This window comes from Gracilinanus agilis, chromosome 4 (genome assembly GCF_016433145.1).
Source record: "Gracilinanus agilis isolate LMUSP501 chromosome 4, AgileGrace, whole genome shotgun sequence".
Lineage (NCBI taxonomy): Eukaryota > Metazoa > Chordata > Mammalia > Didelphimorphia > Didelphidae > Gracilinanus > Gracilinanus agilis.
This window is the reverse complement of record NC_058133.1, coordinates 230,480,498-230,506,405: the sequence shown is the minus strand read 5'-3', so window position 1 is coordinate 230,506,405 and position 25,908 is coordinate 230,480,498. Positions and strand designations below refer to the sequence as shown.

The 25,908-nt window shown below is 37.0% G+C and overlaps 1 protein-coding gene across 1 annotated transcript in view; it reads left to right on the top strand.

Annotated features, from left to right (window-relative positions):
* The window catches only part of RNF213 (ring finger protein 213), a 203,659-nt gene that overhangs the window by 11,119 nt on the left and 166,632 nt on the right, over window positions 1-25,908 (top strand). Inside the window, exons 3-4 of the mRNA XM_044674544.1 lie at window positions 10,063-10,232; window positions 25,114-25,773. Coding sequence (XP_044530479.1) covers window positions 10,063-10,232; window positions 25,114-25,773 — 830 coding nt within the window. The remainder of the gene's footprint in view (window positions 1-10,062; window positions 10,233-25,113; window positions 25,774-25,908) is intronic.

Genomic DNA, 25,908 nt, shown 5'->3' with positions numbered 1-25,908 from the left:
TTTAGAGAACAATGGGAAACTTGCATAGTTGAGGAAGTTGGGCTTTCTCAGTTTAATTCAACCAATATCACAGGTACTTGACGATTTAGACAAGAAAAAAAGCATAGTCTCTGCTTCAAGGAAATGGATAGAGTCAAAAGGAAGCATGATCCTTATATAAAATAATTATACTACCAAAAGAGGCAATAAGACTATCCATAAATAACAGTAATACAAAAAAATAATATAATCATGTACGCAAAGTAGGTATTGAATGAATTGAAGTGATAGAGTGGATCATAGATGTACTAATTGTTTAGAGATAGTCAAGACTGCCTGTGGGGCAGTTTTATGGAAAATCTAAAAACTTTATATAAGGAGGAAATAGATATTATAACAGGGGGTGATGTGCTTCTGTAATGTGGGCCTGATCAGCTGGCCAAGATCCCTAGATAGTAAATGGATCTAGGGTGAGTGAGGTTAGGATTCCTTGGTGGCCACCAAGGTGTTTATGAATGTTCAGCTCAGCCAAGCACTTGACCCTGTAAACAGTGCCCAAGCCAAAGTTATCAAGTGAAAAGCTGTGTATTGTTCCACATAGGTCCCCTGGTTACTTGGCTTGAGGTTAAGTAAAGGATAAAGGTTTATAATAAAGATGGTTATTGGTATTAGCTCAGATAACACTATGATCTGGTTAAAAAATCTCTCCTTTGCCTGTAATTTTTCACTAGCTCTTAGAAAGATACTTTCTTCATTTGAGATGTTTCAAAAGGCAACAAAAAAATAAACAAGCAAATAAATGAGAATGCTATAAACTCATGGGGTAGGGTTCAGGATAAGGAAAGTGGTGTCGGGAATGGCTATGCTAAGTTTATGGGAGTTAGAAGGTGCTAATCAATGAGCAACAGGTTGGCAGCTGGCTGGAGTTGCATCTGTCCCTCACAGACCCTGGTCAGACCTGGCCTGTGGTCTAGACCAGGTGAAAGGATGGGATTGTGATGTTTCTTCTTGATGGCAGATGTTGAGCCTTATTCCATAATAGGATAATTGATTGCTTGAGGCAATAAGGTATAAGTGCTGCATATGCAGGTCTATAGGCCTACCCACCCTTCACCACCCTCTACCCTCTCCAGAAATCCCTTCTGAAAAATGGGACCCAGAAATCTTCTGCCCCTGGGCTTTTGTTTTATTATTATTACTTTTTTTTGCCTATTAACATTTATTTATTTTTATTTTTGGGAAAAATTTCCATGGTTACATGATTCATGTTCTTACTTTTCTCTTCACCCTCCCAACCCCCCTCTCCCCCATTGCCAACGTGCATTTCCACTGGTTTTAACATGTGTCATTGATCAAGACCTATTTCCATATTATTGATAGTTGCATTGGTGTGGTCTTTTCCAGTCTACATCCCTAATCATGTCCGCATCAACTCGTATTCAAACAGTTGTTTTTCTTCAATGTTTCCACTCCTGTAGTTCTTACTATGAATGTGGGAAGTGTTCTTTTCCATAAACCCCTCAGAATTGTCCTGGGTCATTGCATTGCTGCTAGTACAGAAGTCCATTACATTCGATTTAACCTCAGTGTATCAGTCTCTGTACAGTGTTCTGGCTCTGCTCCTTTCACTCTGCATCAATTCCTGGAGGTCATTCCAGTTCACATGGAATTCCTCCAGTTTATTATTCTTTGAGCACAGTAGTATTCCATCACCAGCATATGCCACAGTTTGTTCAGCCATTCTCCAATTGAAGGACATACCCTCGTTTTCCAGTTTTTTTGCCACCACAAAAAGCAGGACTATAAATATTTTTGTACAAGTCTTCTTATCTATGATCTCTTTGGGGTACAAACCCAGCAATGGTATGGCTGGATCAAAGGTTAGGCAGTCTTTTAGAGCTCTTTAGGCATAGTTCCAAATTGCCAGCCAGAATGGTTGCATCAGTTCACATCTCCACCAGCAATGCATTAATGTCCTAATTTTGCCACATCCCCTCCAACATTCATTACTCTCCCCTTCTTTCATTTTAGCCAATCTGCTAGGTGTGAGGTGATACCTCAGAGTTGTTTTGATTTGCATTTCTCTAATTATTGGAGATTTAGAACACTTTTTCATGTGCTTATTGATAGTTCTGATTTCTTTATCTGAAAATTGCCTATTCATGTCCCTCCCATTTTGATTGATAAATTGGGGAATGGCTTGATTTTTTTTTTATACAATTGATTTAGCTCCTTGTATATTTGGGTAATTAGACCTCTGTCAGAGTTTTTTGTTAGAAAGATTTTTTCCCAGTTTGTTGTTTCCCTTCTGATTTTGGTTGCATTGTTTTTGTTTGTACAAACCCTTTTTAATTTAATATAATCAAAATTATTTATTTTACATTTTTTAATTTTTTCTAACTCTTGCTTGGTTTTAAAATCTTTCCTTTCCTAGAGATCTGACAAGTATACTATTCTGTGTTCATTAATTTACTTACAGTTTCCTTCTTTATATTCAAGTCTTTCACCCATTCTGAATTTATCTTGGTGTAGTGTGTGAGATGTTGATCTAAACCTAATCTCTCCCATATTGTTTTCCAATTTTCCTAGCAGTTTTTGTCAAATAGTGGATTTTTGTCCCAAAAGTTGTTGCTGGGCTTTTATAGAGGTGGTCTCAACTATCTTTTGCCTTTGGCTCATGCCATCTGGGTAAATTCTAAGTTCTATATCCGACAATCTGTCACTCAAGCTGTTCTCCATCTTTTTCTAGAAGTGACCTATATTACATAGAATTAGAATTGGACCTTGAAGGAAAACTAGGATTTTTGCTGGTTAAGATGGAGAAGGTGGCCATCCCAAGTCCTTTAACTGAAAGTCCTATTTCATGATCTGTAAATTCTTCACTTTTTTGTTTTCCTTAATACATAATATTCTAGCTTATCAAAGACCTTCCTAAAACATGGCGTCAAGAACTGAATATAATTTTTCCATTTAGGGCAGAGCATAACAGGATAAACATATTTCTTGTTTTGAACTCTTATTTTTCTTTTTATTTAAAAAAATCTTTCCTTGTGCTTATGTTGATGCAGCTTAAAGATCGCATTAACTTTTTTTTTTTTACTTCAGTTCATTAAAGTTGCTAAGCCTTTGTCTTCCAAACTTTATTTGGCCATTACTTTATGATAGTGGTTTTTTAAAATTATTTAAAAACAAAAAAGTAGGTTTTTATGTTCCTGTAATTTATAAATTTAGTTTTTAATAAATTTGGCACAGTGTAGGATCTCAGCTCAGTTGTCCAGTATTTTAGCTCTCTCATCTTAGTGTCATCTGCAAATGTGAAGAGTGTACAAATCTATTCCTTCATTTGAGCCAACAATAAAATTTGAACAGATCAGGACTGAGAATGGATGTCTGGGGCACTTCTAGAGCCCTCTCTTCAGATAAATATTGATTTGTATCCAATCATTCATCCAGTTAAAAATCTGCCTAATTTTTATCAGCATCTAATCAAGTCTCTCCTTGTTCAGTCTATGAAAATGACTTGCTGAAATAAAGGTCTAGTGACCTAATCAAAAAGATAATCAGGATCTTGGATCTTCTTTCATCTACCATTCTCTCCTAGTATAACTTTTAAGTTCTTTCCTTCCCCTTTTTTTTAGTCTTCCTTGTTAATCTCTGAGCTTTCATGTTCTAGAAACTATTCATGTGAGACTGTTTCATATTTTAATCCATCTTTATCTTAGTTTTCTCCCATCTTTTAAAGTTTTGTATGAGTTTTGTAAAGAGAGAATTAAATTTTGTTGTTTTATTTTTAATGTAATCAACCAGCAACTTTTAATTTAATAGATCAGGAATTTGACCTGGTAGGTTACTAGGCAGTAGAGTTCACAAGTCACTCAGATAGGCTGCAAGCACTGCCCCATCTTGGGCAGTTCTAGGCAAATTGGGAGGTTGTGATTGGTTCCCGGGAAGTGGGAGAGAGACAGGAAGTGGGAGAGAGACAGGAAGTGGGAGAGAGACAGGAAGTGGCATGAAAAAAGAACTATAAAAGGTGAGAGGAAGGACAAGATTCACTTTCTTTCCTTCCTCCCTTCTTGTCACTTTGGTGGGACATTCTTCAGCTAGAGCTCTGGTGAGATTCTTGGTGGTCTTACCTTGTGTGTGCAGAAGGCTTTTGGTGGCTTTTTCAGTGTCTTCTGGCTCTTCGGATTTTGGCTTTCTAGTTAGAACTTTGGATTCTGCTGAGACTTATTTTTGGATCTGCATTTTCTGTCTAGGATTTAGGGTATTTGTAGGTATGTGATTTTTTTTTTCCTACCTCTTTCCTATATTTCATATCTCTTCCCACTTATAAATAAAAGCTGCTTACTGTCATTTTGACTGGAGAAGTTAATCATTTTTATAAACGGTGACCACAATTCAATTATTTTAATTCATATATTTAATCAAACCAATTCTAAATCTTACAGTTTACTGTATTTTCGTATCAATATCTTTAGACAATTCACTTCCAATTCACCTTACCTTCTAACCAGGATTGGAAAAGAGGTTGTTTAAAATTATTAAATATTTGATGAACTAAAGCAGGGGATTTGAAATTCATTTACTAGATTGGAGACATGTTGAAATTTTATTAATGCGGACATAGACAAACAAAATTCCTTTGGGTATGGATTGTTCAGGTGTGTCTGAATCTTTGTGAGTCCATTTGGAGTGTTCTTGTCAGAGATGTTGGAGTGGTTTGCCATTTCCTTAGAGATGAGGAAAGTGAGGTCAATAAAAAAGTGACTTGTAGGAGTCTTGAGATTTCAACTCAGCTGCCCTTTTGGTATGAATTACTCAAGAGGTAAGACTGATTACATTAAATGTAGTAATGAATGACATAGTAACTTGAAGAGGTGATTTACAAGTGAGATTGGTCATTCAGATCAATTCAAAAAGCATTTATTAAGCACCTGCCTCATATCAAACACTGTGCCAAGGGCTGGATATAAAAAAAGAAAGGCAAAGTCAATCTTCTCTTGAGCCTCCAGTCTAATGGGAGAGGACAAAATGCAAATAACTATACTCAAAAGTGACATATACAGGTCAATTTGGATATAATCTCAGAAGTGGAAATTGAGGGGATCCAAAGTTTGCCCTTTTTAACCAACATTAAGCAATACTGTTACACGGGTGCAAATGGTGAACCCCTGGGTTCGGGAAGGAAACCATTCTCAAGAATGAGAGGATTCCATACTAAGCTTAAAAGTAAAAAAAAGATTTATTAGTAAGATAGGATTAATGGCCAGTAAGACAGCATGAGTGGAACAGCCATGGGAGGCTGCCCTGGAATCCCTCAATCCTGGGGATTATATACTTTTACAATTGTGGGGACGTTGTCTTTGCCTCGGGAGTCATGAGGGCAGGAAGGGGGAAAGGAATTCCCCTGTTCACAGCCTGTCTGAGTTAAGGGGTATAGGGTCCCTGCCATCTCTGTACAATGCCCATGTCAATATTCCTGGGGAAATAAAATATTATGAGAGAGAGAGACAGAGAGACTGTCTCAAGTCATTGACCTAAGACAACTGCTCCCAAATATTTACAAAGAGAGAGAAAGGTCTGCCTCAGTTCAGTGGAGACAACCTCTATGACTGACCCAGTCAAAATCTTTCAAATCAAAAATGGTCCCCCAGAGTTAGGAAGATACAATAGAATTAACATTTCAAGAGGTTGGACACATTCAATCAAATTAACATCTTCAAGAAATTGGAGAATATCTTTACTCTAGGTTGCTGGATCAGTCAAACAATTGGACTGGATTTCCTGGAAGAAGCTTCTATAGATACTAAATATGCTATAATAGAAAGCTTTGGTACTTCATGTTCTAAGAACCATCCAGTCTGGGACTCCTGCCTCAGTCAAATTCCCAAACTCACTTAAGACTTTAGAGTCTTTGTAAGGATTAGGGCAGGGGGACCAGATTTTAATAACTTTTTGGCAATATTAATAACTATTAATAACTTGAGAATAATACACTGATTTCTCACGTGACACAGAAGGAAGGTACTAACATTAAGGAAAACTGAGGAACCCGTTATATGAGGGAGGGTTAACCTCTTTAATTTGACTACGTTGTATTTTGTATCTGTTTATGTGTGTATGTGTTGTTTCCCCTGGTAAAATATAAGCTCTGTGCGGGAAGTGACTTTCATTTTTGTCTAAATGTCGACGTGGAATCTAGAGACCACAAACTTGTGGCTTAGTGAGATCTGATGAACCCCAAGTTTTAGAAATAGCTTGTAGGCTGGAGACCCCCAAAGTTTGAGCTTATTTCCTGTTCCCTGAAGGGAATCTCATGGTAGCAGTTGGAGACTCAATAATGGACCCCAGGGTAAATGCTAAATATCCTTTTGTCTTAGGTAGGGTAAATGCTAAATATCCTTTTCTCCCCTTTGTATCAGAGACCCTTTCCCAGGAAGACACACCAGGCCAGGAACCATCCTTTAATATCCATTGTAAGTAGCCCCTTCCCTTACACCCTAGCCTCTGGCTATGATTCCTTTCCCAGACTTGATTGTATCCTGTCAATATGATAATGTCAGTCATCTTTCCCAGCCCCTGGATCTTCCCAAATGATATTTCTTTTGATCCTAGGAGTCATCATCTAGCCAGGAGGCACATCCAGGAGGTCAGGGACCAGAGCAAGCAGTGTTCAAAGGTCCACATCCTTATTTCTTCTGAGTAAACCTGAATTGATCCATTTCATTATAGAGACCTGAATCTTTAATTATTGGATTCAAAACCTTCCCAAACGAACCAGAATGACAATTTTAAGATAATGTTGAACTCTTTTGATTCCACCATGCAAATAAAACATCTCTGACACATTAGGAATGGTCCACATCCTTATTTCTTCAGAATAAACCTGAACTGATCAATTTCATTTAAGAGACCTGAAAATTATTTCTTGGATTCAAAACTTTCCCAAATGAACCAGAACCACCCTTTTAAGATAATGTATCAAAGACCCTGTCCCCAGGAAGACACACCTAGGCAAGAACCATCCTTTAGTATCCTTTGTAAGCAGCCCCTTCCCTTACACTGGAGCCTCTGGCTAGGATTCTCTCCCCAAGCTTGCTTGTAAATCCCATCCTTTCCAGTATAATGTCAGTCATCTTTCCCAGCCCCTGGATCTTCCTAAATGGTATATAAGTTCCCCAATTTCCTTTGTTCCTTGGAGTTGTCATCTAGTGTGGTGTTACTTCCAGGGGGTCAGGGAGTCAGGGAGCAGAGTGAAGCAGTGTTCAATCCTCGGATTCTGCATAAGAGGCCTAATCAGCCCTGTTCCCCCTTGTCCTTAATTAAAGAGTGGCTTTATGACTATTTAATAGTTCTGTGTTTTTTCAAAGTTAACATAACTCTTATGATTAAAATTATTTCAAGAGATTGGTTTTGTGTAAAAATATTAAGTTTATTGATTAGGTTAGCATTATAACCAATAAAGTGATTGAATGACCAAATGACCCTGAAAACCACTTAGGCAAATCTATAAATAGTTTTAGGAGCCCATTAGGGGACACATTGATTGGGAAAGAAGGATTCATTCATTTAAAAACATTTTATTTATTTATTTAGAAAGTTTTTCCTAGAGTCACACGATTCATGATTTTTCCCACCCCACTTTCCTGCCCTCTCTGGGAGCTGACAAAGCAGTTCTACTGGGTTATACATGTATCATTGTTAAAAGTTATTTCCATGTTCACATTTGCAATAGTGATCTTTTAATGCCAAAACCCCAATCATATCTCCATCAAACGTGATCGATCATCTGTTTTTCTTCTTCATTTCTGCTTCCATAGTTCTTTATATGGATTTGGATAGCATTCTTTCTCATAAGTTCCTCTGTATTGTCTTGATCTTGTATTGCTTCTAGTAGAAAAGTCTGTTGCATTTAGTTCTGCCACAGTGTATCAATCTCTGAACAGTTTTCTCCTGGGTTCTGCTCAATACCTGGAGTTCTTTCCAGTACACATAGAAATCCTCTAGTTCATCATTCCTTTCAGCACAATTTTTTCAGCCATTCCCCAATTGATGGATACCCTTTTGTTTTCCTTTGTTAACTTAGAAAAAACACAGAACTATTAAATAGTCATAAAGCCACTCTTTAATCAAGGGAAAGGTGGAACAGGGCTGATGAGGTATGCAGAGTGAACTCTGCTTTTCTCTGATCCCTGACCCCCAGACAGTGCCAGGGAGCTAGAAGACTACTCCAAGGAACAAAGGAAATTGGAGAATTTATATACCATTTGGGAAGATCCAAGGGCTGGGAAAGATGATTGACATTATACTGGAAAGGATGGGATTTACTAGCAAGTTTGGGGAAGGAATCCTAGCCAGAGGCTAGGGTGTAAAGGAAGGGGGGCTGCTTACAATGGATACTTAAGGATGGTCCCTGCTCTGGTGTGTCTTGCTGGGGATACTATGGGGAAGCCTGTCTAAGACAAAAGGGTATTTACCTGGGGTCCATTAGTCAGTATGCCACTGCTACCCTGAGATTCTCTTCAGGGAACAGGAAATAAGCACAAGCTTTAGGGGGGGGTCTCCAACCTATGAGCTATTTCTAAAACTTGGGGTTCATCAGATCTCACTAAACCACAAGTTTGGGGTCTCTAGATTCCACATTGACACCTTTGCCATCACAAAGAGTGTTGCCTATAAATATTTTTGTACAAGTATTTTTCCTTATTATCTCTTTGGGGTTCAAACCTGTCAGTGTTATGGCTGGATCACAGGGCAGGCAATCTTTTAAAGCCTTTTGGGCATAATTCCAAATTGTTCTTCAGAATGGTTGAATTAATTTACAACTTCCCTACTAGTGTATTAGTGTCCCGATTTGGCCACATCCCCTCCCACATTTATCTTCCTTTGCTGCCTTATTGGCCAGTCTGCTAGGTTTAGAGGTGGTACCTCAAAGTTGTTTTTTTTTTTTCCATTTCTCTAATCAAGAGGGATTTTAGAACACTTTTATGTGCTTGTTAACTTAGAAAGAAACAAAGAACTATTAAATAGTCATAAAGCCACTCTTTAATCAAGGGAAAGGGGCAACAGGGCTACTTAGGCCTCTTATGCAGAGCTGCGCCTTATGCAGAGTCCAAGGACTGAACACTGCTTTGCTCTGCTCCCTGACCCCCTGGGAGTGACACTCCAAGGAACAAAGGAAATTGAGGAACTTATATACCATTGAGGAACATACATGCCTGAGATTCCCTTCAGGGTGGATTCTCACGGGAACAGGGAACAAACACAAGCTTTGGGGGTCTGCAGCCTACAAGCTATTTCTAAAACTTGGGGTTCATCAGATCTCACTAAACCATAACTTTGGGGTCTCTTAGATTCCATGTTGACATGCTTATTGATAGTTTTGATTTCTTCAGGTGAAAACTGCCTTTTCATGTATCTCTGGACCATTTATCAATTGGGGAATGGCTTGATTTTTTTTTTTTTGTAAATTTGACTTAGTTCCTTATATATTTGGGAAATTAAACCTTTGTCAGAGTTTTTTTAATAAAATTTTTTCCCCAGTTTGTTGCTTTCCTTCTAATTTTGGTTGCATTGGTTTTGTTTGTACAAAACCTTTTTAATTTGATATAATCAAAATCATTCATTTTACATTTCATAATGCTCTATCTCTTGCTTGGTCTTAAATTCCTTCCTTTCCCAAAGATCTTACAGGCATATTATTCTATGCTCATCTAATTTTTTTATGATTTCACTTTTTATATTTATCGTTTACCCATTTTAAATTTCATCTTGGTATAGGGAAAATCATTTATTCTTTTGTTAACTAATTTTTTTTTTGTGGACATTACTCAGAATTTCAAAGGAAAAATGTAAAAAAAAGAGACTGACCCAGAACCCAGCCACAGGAATACACAAAATTAAATTAAATCCTTAAATAGAAATTAATGTAGTATATAAAAGATAAATTTTTATATAGCTTAAATACTTTATACAGAGCACAATATATAGGTGTTTAATAAATGCTTACTGATTGACAGAAGATAACATTTTTGGGTAGCCAGTGAAAATTTCTCCTTCATAATTTCCCTGCCTTTTCTATAGAGAATGGTGAATCCCAGCTAACTATGGAAGTGGAAATAGAAAGTGGAAAAGAACTTAAGGGTGCCAATGAGTTTCCTTTGGTGATGGATACTAGTGACCATTTACCTGATAAAAATAAAGAGGCCCATCCAGATAACGACTATTCAGATTCTTCATGGACTATACAAAAAGTGAGTATGATTCTTCTTTGTTCTTTAAGTACTTTGGCTGATGTGGTTTCAGTAAACACCTGATTAAGATGAGCCTTGGTTGTTCAGTTCTCTTCCTAATGTTTGACACTCATTTCCACTTTGCTCATTTGTGGTCATCTAAAAATTAATGTTAGAAGCAGAGTAAATTGGCTTCCCTTTGTTCCAGGAAGTAATACTAATGTTTCTTCATTTTTTTCCACCCATAACTCTTCTTCTTGCCCTTATCATAAATAAGTTAATCCAACAAGCTTTTTAAAAAATCCCTAGAGAATGTTAGGTACTGTGCTACATTGGTATTATAAGAATTACTGTAATCACTCCCACTAAGCTGTGTTTATACAATACTCAAAATACCCTAGTGGTGTCTTACTCCCAGGACAATGGGATACTTAGCTAAATATAAAACTTGTATTAGGTGGAGAAAAGAATATTAGTTGTTTCTAGTTTCTCTCATTCCCTAACTCTTACAGTTTATTGAGACCTATTTTGGCTCCTACTACTAGGAAAATGCATATATATCACCTAAGAGCTCAGTTATCCTTTATGAGAGATTTGGGGAGTCGTATGCAGCACAGAAGGACTTTTGCTTATGCTTTGTCTCCAAAACTCTTCATGGACATTTAGTTCCTCTCCAATTAAATAGAAACTCTTAAGAATTAAAATAAGTTTTCACTACCTGTTTTGTCTTACCTCCACCCCAAATATTTATCAGTCCTTTTCTCCTACTATGAAATTGTCTTGAATTACTTTGAGGTTCCTTTCCTTTTTTTTTTTTTTTTTTTTTAACTTCAACTAAAGCATAATAGATTCACCTGGAGGCCCTTATTTTAACTCCATGTGTATCTTTTGTTTCAAGTGTGTTTCTCAAACAAAATATTGTTGGATTCTGGTTTCTAATCCATTTTGTCTTCTATTTTATGGGTGAGTTCATCCCATTTATGCCTAAAATTATGATTGCTGCATATTCCCTCCATTCTATTCTGTTATACTTTTCCTTCTATTGTTTTCTTATCCTGTCTTTAAGGGTCTATTTTCCTTCTAACCAATGTTTTCTTTAATTTGCCTTTTCTCTTATTCTTGCCTTCTATCTTTTCTTTCCTTATTTCCTTGTTGTATAACTACCCAACTGTGTGTGTATTTTTCCCTCCTTGATCCAGCTCAGATAAGAGTAAGGTTAAAGTGGTATGTGCCCTTCTACACCACTTTGTATACATTTCTTAATGTATACCCTATTTATGTGAGATACGTTTCTATATTCCTCTCCCTTCTCTTTCCTAGGGTGTTTGCTGTTCTCTATCTTTTTATATCTTTTGAAATTATTAAAATATAGCATCAGTTAATACTTTAGCTTTATCTGGTTGCAAAATACGTGAGATACTATTTGATTTTGTTCAGTTTAGAGTATTGATAGAAGTCAGTTGATTGCTATTTGTTCTACTTTCCTAGGAATAATCTAGAAAGATTTGATATAGTTGCCATTACTTCAGTTTATCCCTAATGGGATCCTGTGCTTTAAATCTAGCATCAGTTTCTGATGTTAAACATTTTTTCAGAGGTGAAATCGCTTTTATATTAAAACTAAGTAGTAAAAGGATAAGACTAGTTAGAAAATCCTTACCATTGTCAGAGATTGGATGTTTGAAAAAGCTGTCTTAGAGAATTAAGAGAAAGATTTCAAACATTTGTATAAATACATGAAGCTCTTCCCTAAAGAAGAAAAGAGCTGGATGTTTTGAGAAGGAAATAGCTATTTGGCCTATAAGTTATGATAACGGGGGATTGTAGATGTCAGTAGATGGAAAGATCAGCCACTTCCTAGCTGTGTGTCCCAGTTACCTAACAGGAAGTTTCTGTTCTGAGTTCTTTGTCCCTATAGAAATTTTCTAGAGTTAAGGGTTTCTTCCATTGTTTTCTCATCAGCATTGTGAGCCATTTTGCCCTGGAGCTAGGTCTTCAACTATAGCCAGAGACTTGAAAGGGCCTAGAGCTATGGACTTCTGGACCTCACTGTGGGCTGGTGTCATGGCCTAGGACTTCAAGGAGTGGGTCCAAGATGCTCTTTTTTATTGGTGTAGGTAGGGTCCCGGGATTCCAAAGTTGACCTGTAATGAGATTCAGAATCTGGCACAATTGGGGTGTGGGGGTTGTGTTCAGCCCCTCCTCTGTGTGCAATTTTACTTTAGGTTCACCCTTACCTCATGAAAATGAACTCTGTCTATCTTTAAAATTGTATTCAGAGGGAAAGTCCCCTTACTCCATCTTGTTATTGGATTTTGGCTCTTCTCTTTTTGAAGGGGGGCCGTGATAGTATGTGACAGGGGGCGCTAAGTAATATTTTTTACTGGAAAGGGGGCAGTAGGCCAAAAAAGTTTGGGAACCACTGAGTTATATAATTGTCACCCTGAATTTACTGTCACACTTCTTTAAAGACTACTAAAATAGCAGTTATAAAGGGTCTTTAATCCAGGCAAGATTCGATTGTAATCTTGGGTTTTGGCTCAGTATCTTAAGTGGGGCTAAGTAGAGCAGGTTTAAATAGACTTAGTCTAGAGAAACTGTTAAGTCAAATTTAATAGAGTAAATTTAATAGAGGAGGCTGGGGGGAGACTGGGAGGGGCAGCCAGGGGCAGTTTGTGGGCCTGGCAAAGAACTAGATCAGCTAATGGTTGACAGATGCATTCTACATCATAATTGGATGAGGGGAGTTTTTTCACAGGAAATTCCCTCCCTCAGTGAAATAAGAGGTTTAATTCTGTTCCCTCTAAAAAAAATTGTCAGACACCAGATCTCCAATATTTTGAATCAAATCTTTGATTCGTTTTTATCTTTAATGGTATATGGTATAAAAAAGACTACTACTACTTGTCTGTGTGTTGATGCCTTTTTACTTGTTCTTAAGACTAAGCCCCATTTCATTGCTGCCTAATTTTTCTTTTAAAAATTTTATATCTTTTGTCTTATTTTTGCCTACATTTTTCAACATATGTCTCCCTCACCCTTCTCCCAGGGAACTATCCTATGGTTGAAATGAAAAAATAATTTCGAATAAAAAGGAAGAAAAAAAACAAATTAAGAACTACTCAATTCATTAAGACTAACATTATAGATAATGTTTTACCTCCATAGGACCTCACTTCTGCAAAGAAGGTGATAAGGGGAAGGTGTACTCTTGTATCTTATTGACTAAGCATAGCTATTATAATTTCAAAATAACTTTCCTGGTTTTTTTTTTTTAGCCATTGTGTGTAATTTTCTTAGTTCTACTGCATTTTATATTAGTTCATTTGTCTTCCATACTTCTTTGCATTCACATTTTTCCATAACATTTATGAACCACAATTTGTTTAGCCATTTCCCAAATTGATCTGTTTCATATCCAGTCTTTTGTCTATCACCTAGGTAATAGTTCCTATTTCTGCTGCTTACTAAATAAAACTAGTTGAATCAATAATCATGAAAAAATGTCCTAAATCCCTCTTGATTACAAGAGAAACGCAACTTAAAACAACTCTGAGTTGTACACATAACATCTGTTTGGCCAATATGACAATAAAGGAAAGTGATAAATGTTGGAGATGGGACAAAATTAGGACACTTAAATGCATTGCTGGTGGAGTTATGAATAGATCTAATCATTCTGGAGGTCAATTTGGAATTATGACCAAAGGACTATAAAATAACGCATATTCTTTGATCCAGGAAAATTATTTTTTATTGTTTTAAAAATTATTTATTACAAATGTTAAAGGTAATATAATGATTAGGGGGATAGTTAGGAGAACAAAGGTACAGCTAGGGGTTAAATTAGCCCCTCAGATTGGGGAACAGTGGAGAGGTAACAGATTAAAGGAAATACATTTTGGTAACACAGTAGCTGGGGAATGGCTAGATAACAAAGCAGATTAATAAAGCCAGGGGACACAAATCACAACTCAGTGGGTTCACAATGTCACTAAGGTATCTGGGAAAGGAGAAAGACCAAGGAAGCTTTATGTAAAAAGGGTTTAATACCTGAAGAAGGACAGGGAGTAGAGGTAAGAAGGAGTAACTGCCACTAAAGTCTATTGGTAAATCAGGGACTGGAGGAATGTGTAGGAAAATATAAGTGAGGTAATGGGGTCACCAGGGACACAGTCTAGGATTTATGAGAGACTGGACCAGGGTGAAGAGACCAGAGTTTTACTGGATCTCCACAGGAATGGCAGTTGATCTTAACTGTCACCCAGCTTCCACTAGACCAGAGTATAGTAACAGGCTACCAAGGTAAAAGGGACTTAACAGCTTTAATTATGTTAGACTAAAAGGTGGGAAAGGATTTCTATACTTAAAATCTAAGGGATAAAACCACCAGGCAATGGGAGGACTTATTCTACTCTTATCTAAGTGATCTAAACTAACAGGGCCTAAGGAGCTATACTGGAGTCTCTGGGTTTCTGCATCAAACCTGGAACCTGCCAGGCTTGAGGACAGCTAGGGCTTTTGTGGCTTTGGGATTCTCACTGCAATCCACTGATGATATCTGGATGCTAGGAGCTAAAGTTGTCTCAGGAACCAAGTAGTAAGGGTTTTGCTTGAAGCGCTGTCCGCCAGAACTACATCTCTTCTCTTGGCTCTGTAGATCTTGTCCTTTACTAGATGCCACACCACATAGGATCCCAGGGGAAAACAGGAAGCAGGATGTCCTTTGCTCTGAGGTCTCCCAGGCTGGCAACAGTTTTGCCCACCACTAATGGAGTCCACACACAGGGCACAGACAGACTTCCTCCTCCCTCATTCCAGCATGGAATTCCCAGCTCCAGCTCCTTCCTAATAACTAGCTAATCTCATTTTACTCATAACAAATGGAGATGGCTAATCTACCCCTATCACTACAGCAGACAGCCTGGGGCAAGGGCTGGTCAGGGTTAAGGGTATCTCACTAAGCTGTCCTTTGGCTGTTGTCCAGACTTCTCAGTTTGTCCCAGGTACACAGGTAAAAAACAGGAAGATAAATCCAATAGGGGAATCAGAGAGATGGAATTATCTGTATGTCCACCATATAACAGATAAAACTCCTATCTCAACCTGAAACTTCTTGGTCTTTGGAGAAGATCTTATAGTTAATGCCCACTGCATGGCTTTCAAATTCAGAACACAACCCCATAGGCTCACCAAACTGTTGCTAAAACCAACTCCCAAAGAATTGCCAGCTGAGTCTCTGAAAGTGTCCCCTCTGCCAGTATTCCAGGTTTGGAATTTTCAGCTCCTGCCAGCTTTGCCTGGCAAAGTCTGCTCTTTACTAAGTTCTAATCTACATTTTCTTTACAACACAAATTACATGTAATAAATTTCCATGTAAATTTTTCAAAGTTATATGATCATATCTAAATTGTCTCCCTTCTTCCCTTCTCCTGCCCAGAGTCATATTATCATGCAAAACACATTTCCATATTATTAATTTTTGTAAGTGAATAATCTTATAAAACAAAACCCCAAATCATATCCCCCCAAAAAAACAAACAAACAACCCAAGTTATAAATCATACGCTATTTCTGCACTCCTACTCCAACACTTATCTCTTTGGAGGTAGATAGCATTCTTCATAAGTCCCTCAGAATTATTCTAGATCACTGTATTGATGATAATAGCTAAGTCTGTCATATTTAATCATTCAACAATATTGCTGTTACAGTGTATGTTTTCCTGATTCTCCTTATTTTCACTCTGAATCAGTTCTTTTAGGTCTTTCCAGCTCTTTTTGAAATTATCTTGTTCATCATTCCTTATAGCACAACATTATTCTATGTTTATTTGGGTTTATGTTTTTGGGTTTTGGTTTTATGTGATTATTTCACTTATAAAAATGAACAATATAGAAATATCTTTAATATGTTTTGTGCATATATGGCCCAGATTATAGGGCTTACTGGCTTTGGGAGGGGGAAGAGAAAGGAGGGAGGGAGACAAGTTAGATCATATAACTTCAGAAAACTTAACCTGGAAATTGTTATTACATGTAATTGGTTAGAAAACAAAAACAAAATCCAACTAACTGACTTAGTGTTCTTGCTTAAAGGAATCATTTTAGAAACTTTTTTTTCCTGAACAGGTGTAAGATTTAAATTAATGTCCAATAACTTCAAGTATTAATTTTATAAAGTTTATTAATAATCACTTGAAGTAGAAAGAAAATAAATTAAAAGAAATAGAAGTTCAAACCTAATTATCTAACAAAAAGTAAACTCCTGCCTCAGCCAAAGCCAGCTTCCACAGCTGTGATCATAAGAAGAAAGCAAGAGGTAGGGCTACACAAAACTTATATCCTCCCTATGTTAGCATTTAAATGAAGGAATGTGGAATGCTGGGAATTGGAGTTCTGGGGAGCAGATTCTAATTACACATGGGATATGGCTTCAGTAAAAATTTCCCATTTTGTTAGGTCCTTTAAAAAAAATCTGGTTTATGAATTGGCATTTTTGTATCAGACATCCACATGTCAATTGCTTTATTCCAAGAATTATTCCAAAAATCAAGGCTTTACTTTTATCATTATTTTTTACAGGCCTTGGTTTCCCAGATATGACATTCGCCAAAGGATCTATGATTTCCTGAATGGCAATACACTTTACCAAATTAATTATTTTATAATTGCCTGAAGCTCAAATATTAAGCTATTTTCCATTGGTCACATAGATAGTATGGGCATTATTCTGTCTCCTAACTTGTTTTTTTTTTCCAGAGGCAGTCACAGAGGGGGGAAAATATTAACAACTGAGAATGTTAGGAAAGGATTCGTTCTCTTCAATTCCTGTGTATATGCCTTTATGTTGTCTTCCAGTTCACACACTTCTAGACCATCTGCTTCATAAAGGCTCATGACCATTGGCTTAAGTATTATAATTAAGTTTTAGAACACATGCAACTAAGGTGGAAGAGCTTTCACTTCCTAGAACTTGATTACTTCCTTTTGCAGTTGTTTTTCTGTTGAAGTCATCAACGAAGGGAGTAAAATTGCTAAAAGATGTAGACTTATTTGGGAGAGGCAAGGGAAAAGTGTGGGGACACCATGGTTGGGCAAGAGTGTTTTGCTTGTACCTGAATCCCAATTAGGTAATCATACCGCTAAAGAGCTAACACCTGGTGTACTTACTATAGAAGCCAGTAGTTATTGGAAATCATGAAGAGTTAGGGGTGGGTAGTGAGTAAAAGAAGTTGTATGTTTGGGTTAGAGACAAATCTTCAGTTGGCAGTCCTGAAGAGGATAGGACTGTGACTGAATTTCCCAACTTCTGATTAATTGATCACCCCTTGGAATTATACCATAACAACCAGTTTGGATACTACAAACAGTTGTTTTAGAATTGTTTAGAATTTAGAATAGAAAAATAAATATGAATACTTAAATGTATATGGATCAAATAGTATAACATGTATATAAAAGTGCCAGAAGTGGTGGTGCAGTCCTGTAATTCCAGCTGCTGGGTATTTTAAGAATAAATGATCTCTTCGGGGCAGCTGGGTAGCTCAGTGGAGTGAGAGTCAGGCCTAGAGACAGGAGGTCCTAGGTTCAAACCCGGCCTCAGCCACTTCCCAGCTGTGTGACCCTGGGCAAGTCACTTGACCCCCATTGCCCACCCTTACCACTCTTCCACCTATGAGACAATACACCGAAGTACAAGGGTTTTAAAAAAAAAAAAAAAAAAAAAAAAAGAATAAATGATCTCTTGACCTCAAATCTGTTGAGTTCTATGCTGCTGTGAACTAAGTTGTTGGGGTGTCCAAACTAAGTAAGGCATTAATGTGGTGAATCCTGAAGGGTGAACTGACCCATGTCAGAAATGGAACAGATCAAAAGATTGAACTTTGAACAAAGTTGGATAGAGCCAGTGAGTAATCCCTGCACTTCTATCCTGGGTAAGATAGGGATATTATTTATAAAAGAAAAGTTAATTACAAAAGGGTGCAATAAATTTAGAAAATTTAAATATTTCCCCCTCAAATTAACAGGAAAATACGGAATTGAAAAAACTGTAGAAGAGAGCTGCAAGATTTGGGATCATGCCCTAAGGGCTTTAATAGATTATATGCCCTTTGATCCAGCTATACCACTACTGGGATTGTACCCCAAAAACATAAAAGTGTTGGCTCAAAAATATTTATAGCTGCTCTTTTTGCGGTGGCAAAAAATTGGAAAATGAGGGGGTGTACCTCAGTTGGGGAATGGCTAAACAAATAATGGTAAATGGTGATGATGGAAATACTATTGTGCTATAAGGACTGATAAACTGCTTGATTACTATATGAACTGGAAAGACCTCCATGAACTGATGCAGAGTGAAATGAGCAGAACCAGGAGAACATTGTACGCAGTAACTGAAACATTGTAGAAAGATCAAAATGTAATAGACTCCGCTTACTAATAGCAATGCAGCGATCAAGAACAATTCTGTGGAAATTATGAAGAAGAATGCTTTTCACATCTAGAAAAAATACTATGGGGCGGGGGCAGCTGGGTAGCTCAGTGGATTGAGAGCCAGGCCTAGAGACGGGAGGTCCTAGGTTCAAATCCGGCCTCAGACACTTCCCAGCTGTGTGACCCTGGGCAAGTCACTTGATCCCCATTGCCTACCCTTACCTACTCTTCCACCTATAAGTCAATACACAGAAGTTAAGGGTTTAAAATAAAAAAAATAAAAAAAAAAAAATACTATGGGAGTAGAAACACAGAAGAAAAACACGATTTATCACTTGGTTATATGGGTATATGATTTGGGGTTGTGGTTTTAAAAGGTTATTCTATTATAAATATGAATAATATGGAAATGGGTTTTGAGTAATAAGACATGTATAACCCAGGGGAATTGCTTGTTAGCTTCAGTAGTGGGTAGGGAGAGAGAACTTGAATTTATGTAACCATGGAAAAATATTATAAAACAAATAATGTGAAAGAAATTAAAAAGGTTTGGCACCTCATATAAATACTTAGCAAAGTATGGTACCTTACAAAAATTGGTCATGTGCAAGGACACATAACACAAAATATTAAATGTAAACAAAAAACCAGAAACATTTAACATAGTCTTGGCAGACCATATGATAAAAATAGTACTGTATTCAAATCCTGAAAAATGTTGGATGTCACCTTGATTGAGAAGGGAGGCAGTTGGAGAGATTGGAATGTTCCCAGATTCCTGTAGCCAGGGGCAAAGTGGGTTGGCCTGGGAGTATAAATACCCTTAACAGCCACCTGGAGAAAAGGCTTTGGACTTTAGTTTCTGATTTTGGACTTTGGTCCCTTAGATCTTTAGTTCTCTGAATCTTCCTAGCTCTTTACATTTCTTGGTCCCTCGTTGGTGAAGGGAGTCTGGGAGGTCTGAAGAAGCACAGGATGGGTAGGATCTATATATTTCCTGAAGGCTGTGAGAGCTAATACATCACCAAACACTGATGGTGAGAAGCTGAGAGAATAAATCATCAGCACAGCTGCATCAAGAGCAGACATCACTCTCTGGCTTGGCAGTGGCCAAGCTGAGCCAGAGGGTAGTGAAGAATAAAGTTCCAGCTTCTACTTAGTCAATAGCCTCCAGTCCTAAGTAATTATAGATATTAGATTGATAGGGTCTCCAATCCATATCCTGATTATCCTTTCCCTTATTATAAATTATAGATAAAGTGTTTAATGTGTACCTTCCTGATTGGTCTTTATATCATGACACTTGGGGAGGGAGCAAATGCAGTCAGATAACAAACGTGATTCAAGACTAATCAGAGCCCAATATTATTAATTGATCCAACCCCAGGTTGGACCTGAAAGGGTTACCCATTCACCTCACCTTTCAGTGTCCTTCCCTAGGCAACTGTTATTGAAAGGGGGAAATTATAACAACTAGTAAGGGTGATTGGGGTTGGTGTTCCCACATCACCAGCACCTAGGGAGAATACAGAGATACATCCACTTCACTGGTATCTATATCTCCCTTAGGACCGGACCTTCTCTTTCTTTATAACAATAGTAATTCAGAGAACAAAAAAGTACTGAACAAAATAACATGGATTAACAAGTGGGTCAAAGTACAAATTAAATAAACAATAGTAACAGTAATAAATAAAAACAGTAACAGTGAGACAGCTTATTGAAATTTCTATCAAAAATATGACTAAGGTTGTTTTATAGGAAAAGTTATGTCTGAAAATAAAATTCAACAAATCAGAAAAATAAAGCATTAATTATTTAATATTCAATTTAAAAATAGAATAATACAAAATACAAAATCCTGACATTTAGAAGAAAAACGGAAAATGGAAATTGGGATTCTTGAATCGATAAGGCAAACAAAAAGATTATTTTTAGCAAATACTAATAATGAAATTAATAAGCTGCAAAAGACCTGCTTTTGCCAGACAGGAATCTTGGGGACAGGGTGGCATTGGTGCTGTTGAATGAGATTCAGATTGTTTTCACAGAGGCTGTCCTGCTGCCATCTGCTGATTTTTTTAAAATTTATACCTGTTCTTTTTTAAGATTACATACAAGCTTGGCATGGATATTCCATAATCAATGTGCGTCTTTTCTTGGAGATAATGAATAAGCCATACATTAACCTTGTTACCAACATCTTTGTTACTAACAACTTTTTATTCCCCAGTAACTTCCAATACTTTTCAAGGTGGGTTTACTTGTCTCCTTGGCTATGGGGTGGAGAAAGTAGTCTAGTCAGTGGAATGGGATGTACTAGCCTTTGAGGGCAATTTCTCCATTATCATCCATCGTTCTTTTATGTTAACTATGGAATCAGGGATCAGGGAGGGGGGGAAACTTGGAGACTGTTCTGGCCAGTTTTTGCAGACATCTAAGTTAGGGTTTTAAAATCTTTAACATTAATTCACTATTTGCTGGTTTATCATAGGGTGATTTTAGGGAATTTCTGTATCGATACATATAAAGGTGGGGTTTTCCTATAATTTTGTGGGGAGCCTGTAATAATATAGCCCATGATGTTACTCTTTATGTTCCTGGGGCTAAATAGAGATATTGATCATAATAATTCCTGTAATGAGGGGTGTTAGTAAGAGAAGAGTCACATAGAGGAGTGAGAAATCCATCAGGGTTCACATGTGACTTTGTCATCTGATGTGAACTTGATGGCCCTTGACAATAAGCTATTATTAGGTCACCCAATCAATAAAAGATAAAGAAAAATAAACTGACCAAAATAAAAGTTGAATAAATTAAAACCAACTGGAGGGGGAAAAAGTTAAGCTAGGGAAACAAAAATTTTTAAGTGGGAGGATTACCTATGAAATATTTTAAAATAATAAATATTTAAAATGTTTAAACACTAGAAAATGAAATTGAACTAGCCATGGATTTAAATATGAATTCTCTAAAGCATTTAAAAAGCAAATAACTGGGAACAGCTGGGTTGCTCAGTGCATTGAGAGTCAGGTCCAGAGGTGGGAGGTCATGGGTTCAAATCTGGCCTCACACATTTCCTAGCTGTATTGCCTAGCCCTTACCACTCTTCTGCCTTGGAACCAATGCACAGTATTGATTTTAAGACAGGAGATAAAGTTTAAAAAAATAACAAACTCCTCAAAAGCATAGCTATAGAAGGCCCAGTCTTTGATTTTAAAAAAAAGTATTTATGTGCATCTACTTTGTCTCCAGGTCTGTATGACAGAAAAAGTGCTACTGAATTTTTTTAAATCATAAAATGGATATTTGTGTGGTCATAGAAGACAATTTTCTAACATGGAAACTATTTAGCAAATATTAATATACCTACTTTTATCCCTTCATTTCCTCATTGAGTATTGTATTTCTATATCAAACTGTGTATGTGAAAGAACTCTGATTGATGAAATGACTAATCATGACCGCTGGAGATTTGTTATGTAACATTTTTACCCACCTCCTGTCACTGGAGGCACTCAAGATGTAAAAAAAGATAGACATTTTTGAGCATGTCTTGGTATGGATTTATTTTGCTTAACTATATTTGTTACAAGGGTTTTTTTCCTCACCTTTTTAAATTGAGGGCAGACTGTGGGGGGAAGAGCATGGGGATAGCAATAGTGATGCCTAAAAAGTTGCCATTTTATAATTTTAAAAATATGCAAGAGGAAACAGAAGGAAATTTGGAAAGAAGCACTAAGCAAGCAGGACAATTTTATATTAAATGGGCTGAATTAAAAACTGAAATATAGTGGGTTGGAGGCAGGATTGGGAGAGGGTAGTGGCCTCTTATTTTAAATAAATTATTTTAAATTTTCATTCTTCTAATTTTAAGTTCTAAGAAGGAGGATTGGACCTGGCGGTAGGATTGACTCAGGATCCTAGGGGGTATGGAAATAAAAGTTTAAGATTAGTATGCATAAATTTAAAAGATTAATTTGATTCCATTAGATTAAAAATATTCCTGCCCCTTTTGAAAAGCTTCTCATAATATCTCTGCCTTTTGGGAACCCTTTCTCTAGGGAAGTGTGTGGATAGACTTTACTCTCCAGGACTGTTTTTACCCAGCATCCCATTTACGAGCTCACACTGAGTGCATACACTGTGTGCATTATGTAGAAAGGATAAAGTTTTGGTGTGACCCTGCCTCTCTTCTCTCTTTTCTTAAACCCGGCTGCTGAAGCTGGCTTTCAGCCAGGTAGGAGAATTTACACATTGATCTTACTTTAGTTAGAAAATTAGGCTTTGAACTTCTCTTTCTTTTTTTTCCCTTATTTCTTTTACTTCAAGTCATTACTAAACTTTATAAAATTAATATTTGGAATTATTTATATTAATTTAAATCTTACAGAAGAAAGTGGGTATTCTGTGTTTCAATAATTATTTTGACTTAAAGATTTTGTCCTTTAATCTTCTGGTATCTTCTAAATTGTTTTTTCTTCAGGCTTACATATAGAGAATAATCATATGTACCTAAACTCTTTTTGTGATGGAATATATCTATTAAATGATACTAAATGCATTTAGTATAAAATTTACAATTATTGTTGTTACTCAGTACCATTTTTCTAAAATCACTCCAAGGGACAACACATTATATTGTTGCATTCCTATTTGGAACTTTCTTTTTCTTTTCTTCCTTTTTTTTTTTTTTTTTTTTTTTTTTTTTTTTTTTTTTTTTTGGTATTGGGCTCATCATTTTATTAATACAGGGAATTTGGGGTGAAGAAACTCCCTTTGCCTGTTGTTATAAAGAAGTGGGTAATCTTAAGGCAGGTCTCAGGTAATTTGGGTAGTGAGGAGGGATAAGGGTGATATAGGTGATTTGGAAGGGGAATGAAAGAGAATGAAGGAGATAGCTGAGTGTATGGAAGGAATGAATGAGGTGGTATATAGGGAAGGTAGGGGAATGACAGGGAGTATACGGGAGGGCAGCTTAAACAGGCTTATTTCACTGAGACTAGAGACAGAGGGTATAGGGGGGAAATAAGCTGAGGTTTTCAAGCAGGAAAGGTACCTCTAAGGTACAAGAGGAATTTGGGTCAGTCAGAAATATTTATATCAAGGCTGGGGGTTTCTCTTGTTAATTTCTAAAGTCCCTTGAGGGAGAAGTCAAAGGCTCCTCCCTGCCAGTGAAATTGATGGCTGTAGGAAGTCTTCCAAAGATAGTTCCTGTCAAGATGGATGCCTGCGATTCCCTCAAGAAATAAAAAGAAAATAATTCCTTCCCTCTTTAGCCCTTGCCTTAATCTTTGATACAATGATTCATCAGAGGCTTTGAGTAGGTGACAAAGGGGATTTATTAATGTCAGGTTAATCAGAGGGAAAGACATCTTAGGTTTTCTAACTGCTGCTAGGGAGAAGGCTGGATGGTGGGGGATGGGTCGCAGGAGAGGGTTAGACTGATAGAGTCCAGCTCTCCCAGTCAGGAAAGTTTGACTGCCTTTGAAGTAAAGTATTTATCAAATCACTAAATTAGGGGTAACTTGTTTTAGGATGCCCTTTTTTCCTACAGAAACTAAACCCACAATGTCCAATCACCAAGCCCACTCTTCCTCCCAGGGCCCAAAGGGAAATTCAGGGGAAATAGCAGGGATGTAATGGAGAGATCAGGGAGAGGTCCAGAGAAATCAGATAGGTCCAAATTTTCCCCAAGACAAAATAAGCACGGGCCAATGCCAAAGCCAGAAAGCTTAAGCCAACAGGCTAAGCCAAAGGCCAAAAAACAAAAGCCCCTAGGCAAGGCAAAAGCCCCTTCAGTTGGAACTTCAGCCCTATTTATAGCCTCAGGCTCCAACTGCCTTTCTAAGGAGGATTCTAAAACCTCCAACTTCCTTTCTGTTATAGTTTGAAATTGCAGAAGCAAAAAGGCTTCTGCTAGCAACCTTGCTTTACACTATAGAGATGGGCAACTACTCTATAATATCTATTCTTAAGGAGCTTTCCTAGGTACTTCTAAGTGACTTAGTAGGAGACTTGAATTCAGGTTTTCCACACCATGCCATGTCCACCTCTTGCTTTATCTATAATGGACACTAACCTTATTTTTACTTTATTAACAAAAAATAAAAAGTCAAAAACAAATCAGGGAGTTGAATTAGAGGTTCTTTGTCATTGCTTGTTTGAAAATACACATTTAAATTCACACATCTTTGTTTTAAGAAGAAAAAAAAACAAGCTTGGATATTTGAAAGGATTTAAATACTCTTATATATCTCTTTCACAGGTAACCATGAAATCAAAGCGGATTTTCCTAAATTCTGTCAGCCTTTTGTTAGGAACGTTATTTTAATGCTCTTGAGAAAATCATTCCAGTGATTTGGACTGATCAATAGCTAAACTTATCAATTATAGTTTCTCTTTAAAAATGAGAAAAAGATTGCAAAGATTTTAACTTGCCATTCTTTTTTTTCTATATCATATAGACAAAGAAGAGGAATAGAAAGAAGAAAAAGAAGAAGGATCAAAATCTTCTTTCAGAGGAACTGGACTCTTTATCCCTGTCTCATTCAGTCCCTTCTAGTTTGACTTCTCTTACAAACCTTGGATTGATGGATAATAAAACTAATCCACAAGAAAGCCAAGTTCAAGAGGATGGTTTAACCAAGCCCCTGGTTGATTACAGTGATATTCAAACTGGAAGTATTCAAATCTCATTTCCTTCTGTTATTGAGAGTTTGAATAACAATAATAATGTTTTAGAATCAGAGGAATGTGGAACCAAAGAAAAAGAAATTTCAGATTTAGAAGCTCCAGTGGAAAAGATGGAAATTGATGTACATCCTGAGATTAGTCAGTCTGTCAGAATACTAGAAGCAGTCAATAAGAAGGAAAATTGTAGCCCTGTTGATTTGGTCAAGATTCAGGGACCCACTTCTATAGTAGGGAAGGATATGGAACAATGCAAGGTAAAAGATACCACTTGGGAGTCTCTCACTGAATTGACTTCATCTAAAATTGAGGAAATGGATCTTTTATACTCATCTGGTCAAAAGGTCCCCCTACCAGAATCAAAAGTGGACATTCCTAATCAAAGGAAAAGAAAAGAAACATCCAAGCCACTAACGAATGCCTCACCTCCCAGAGTAAGTTGTCTTGTTAAGTGATTTTGAATTGCAATCCCTTCTTGCTTCTGATGGGTGGTGGGATTTTCCTGTTATTAAACTCTTTGTTCCAAATTACCCCCTGTTGTTACATATGTTGTTGTACAAGTCCTGTTC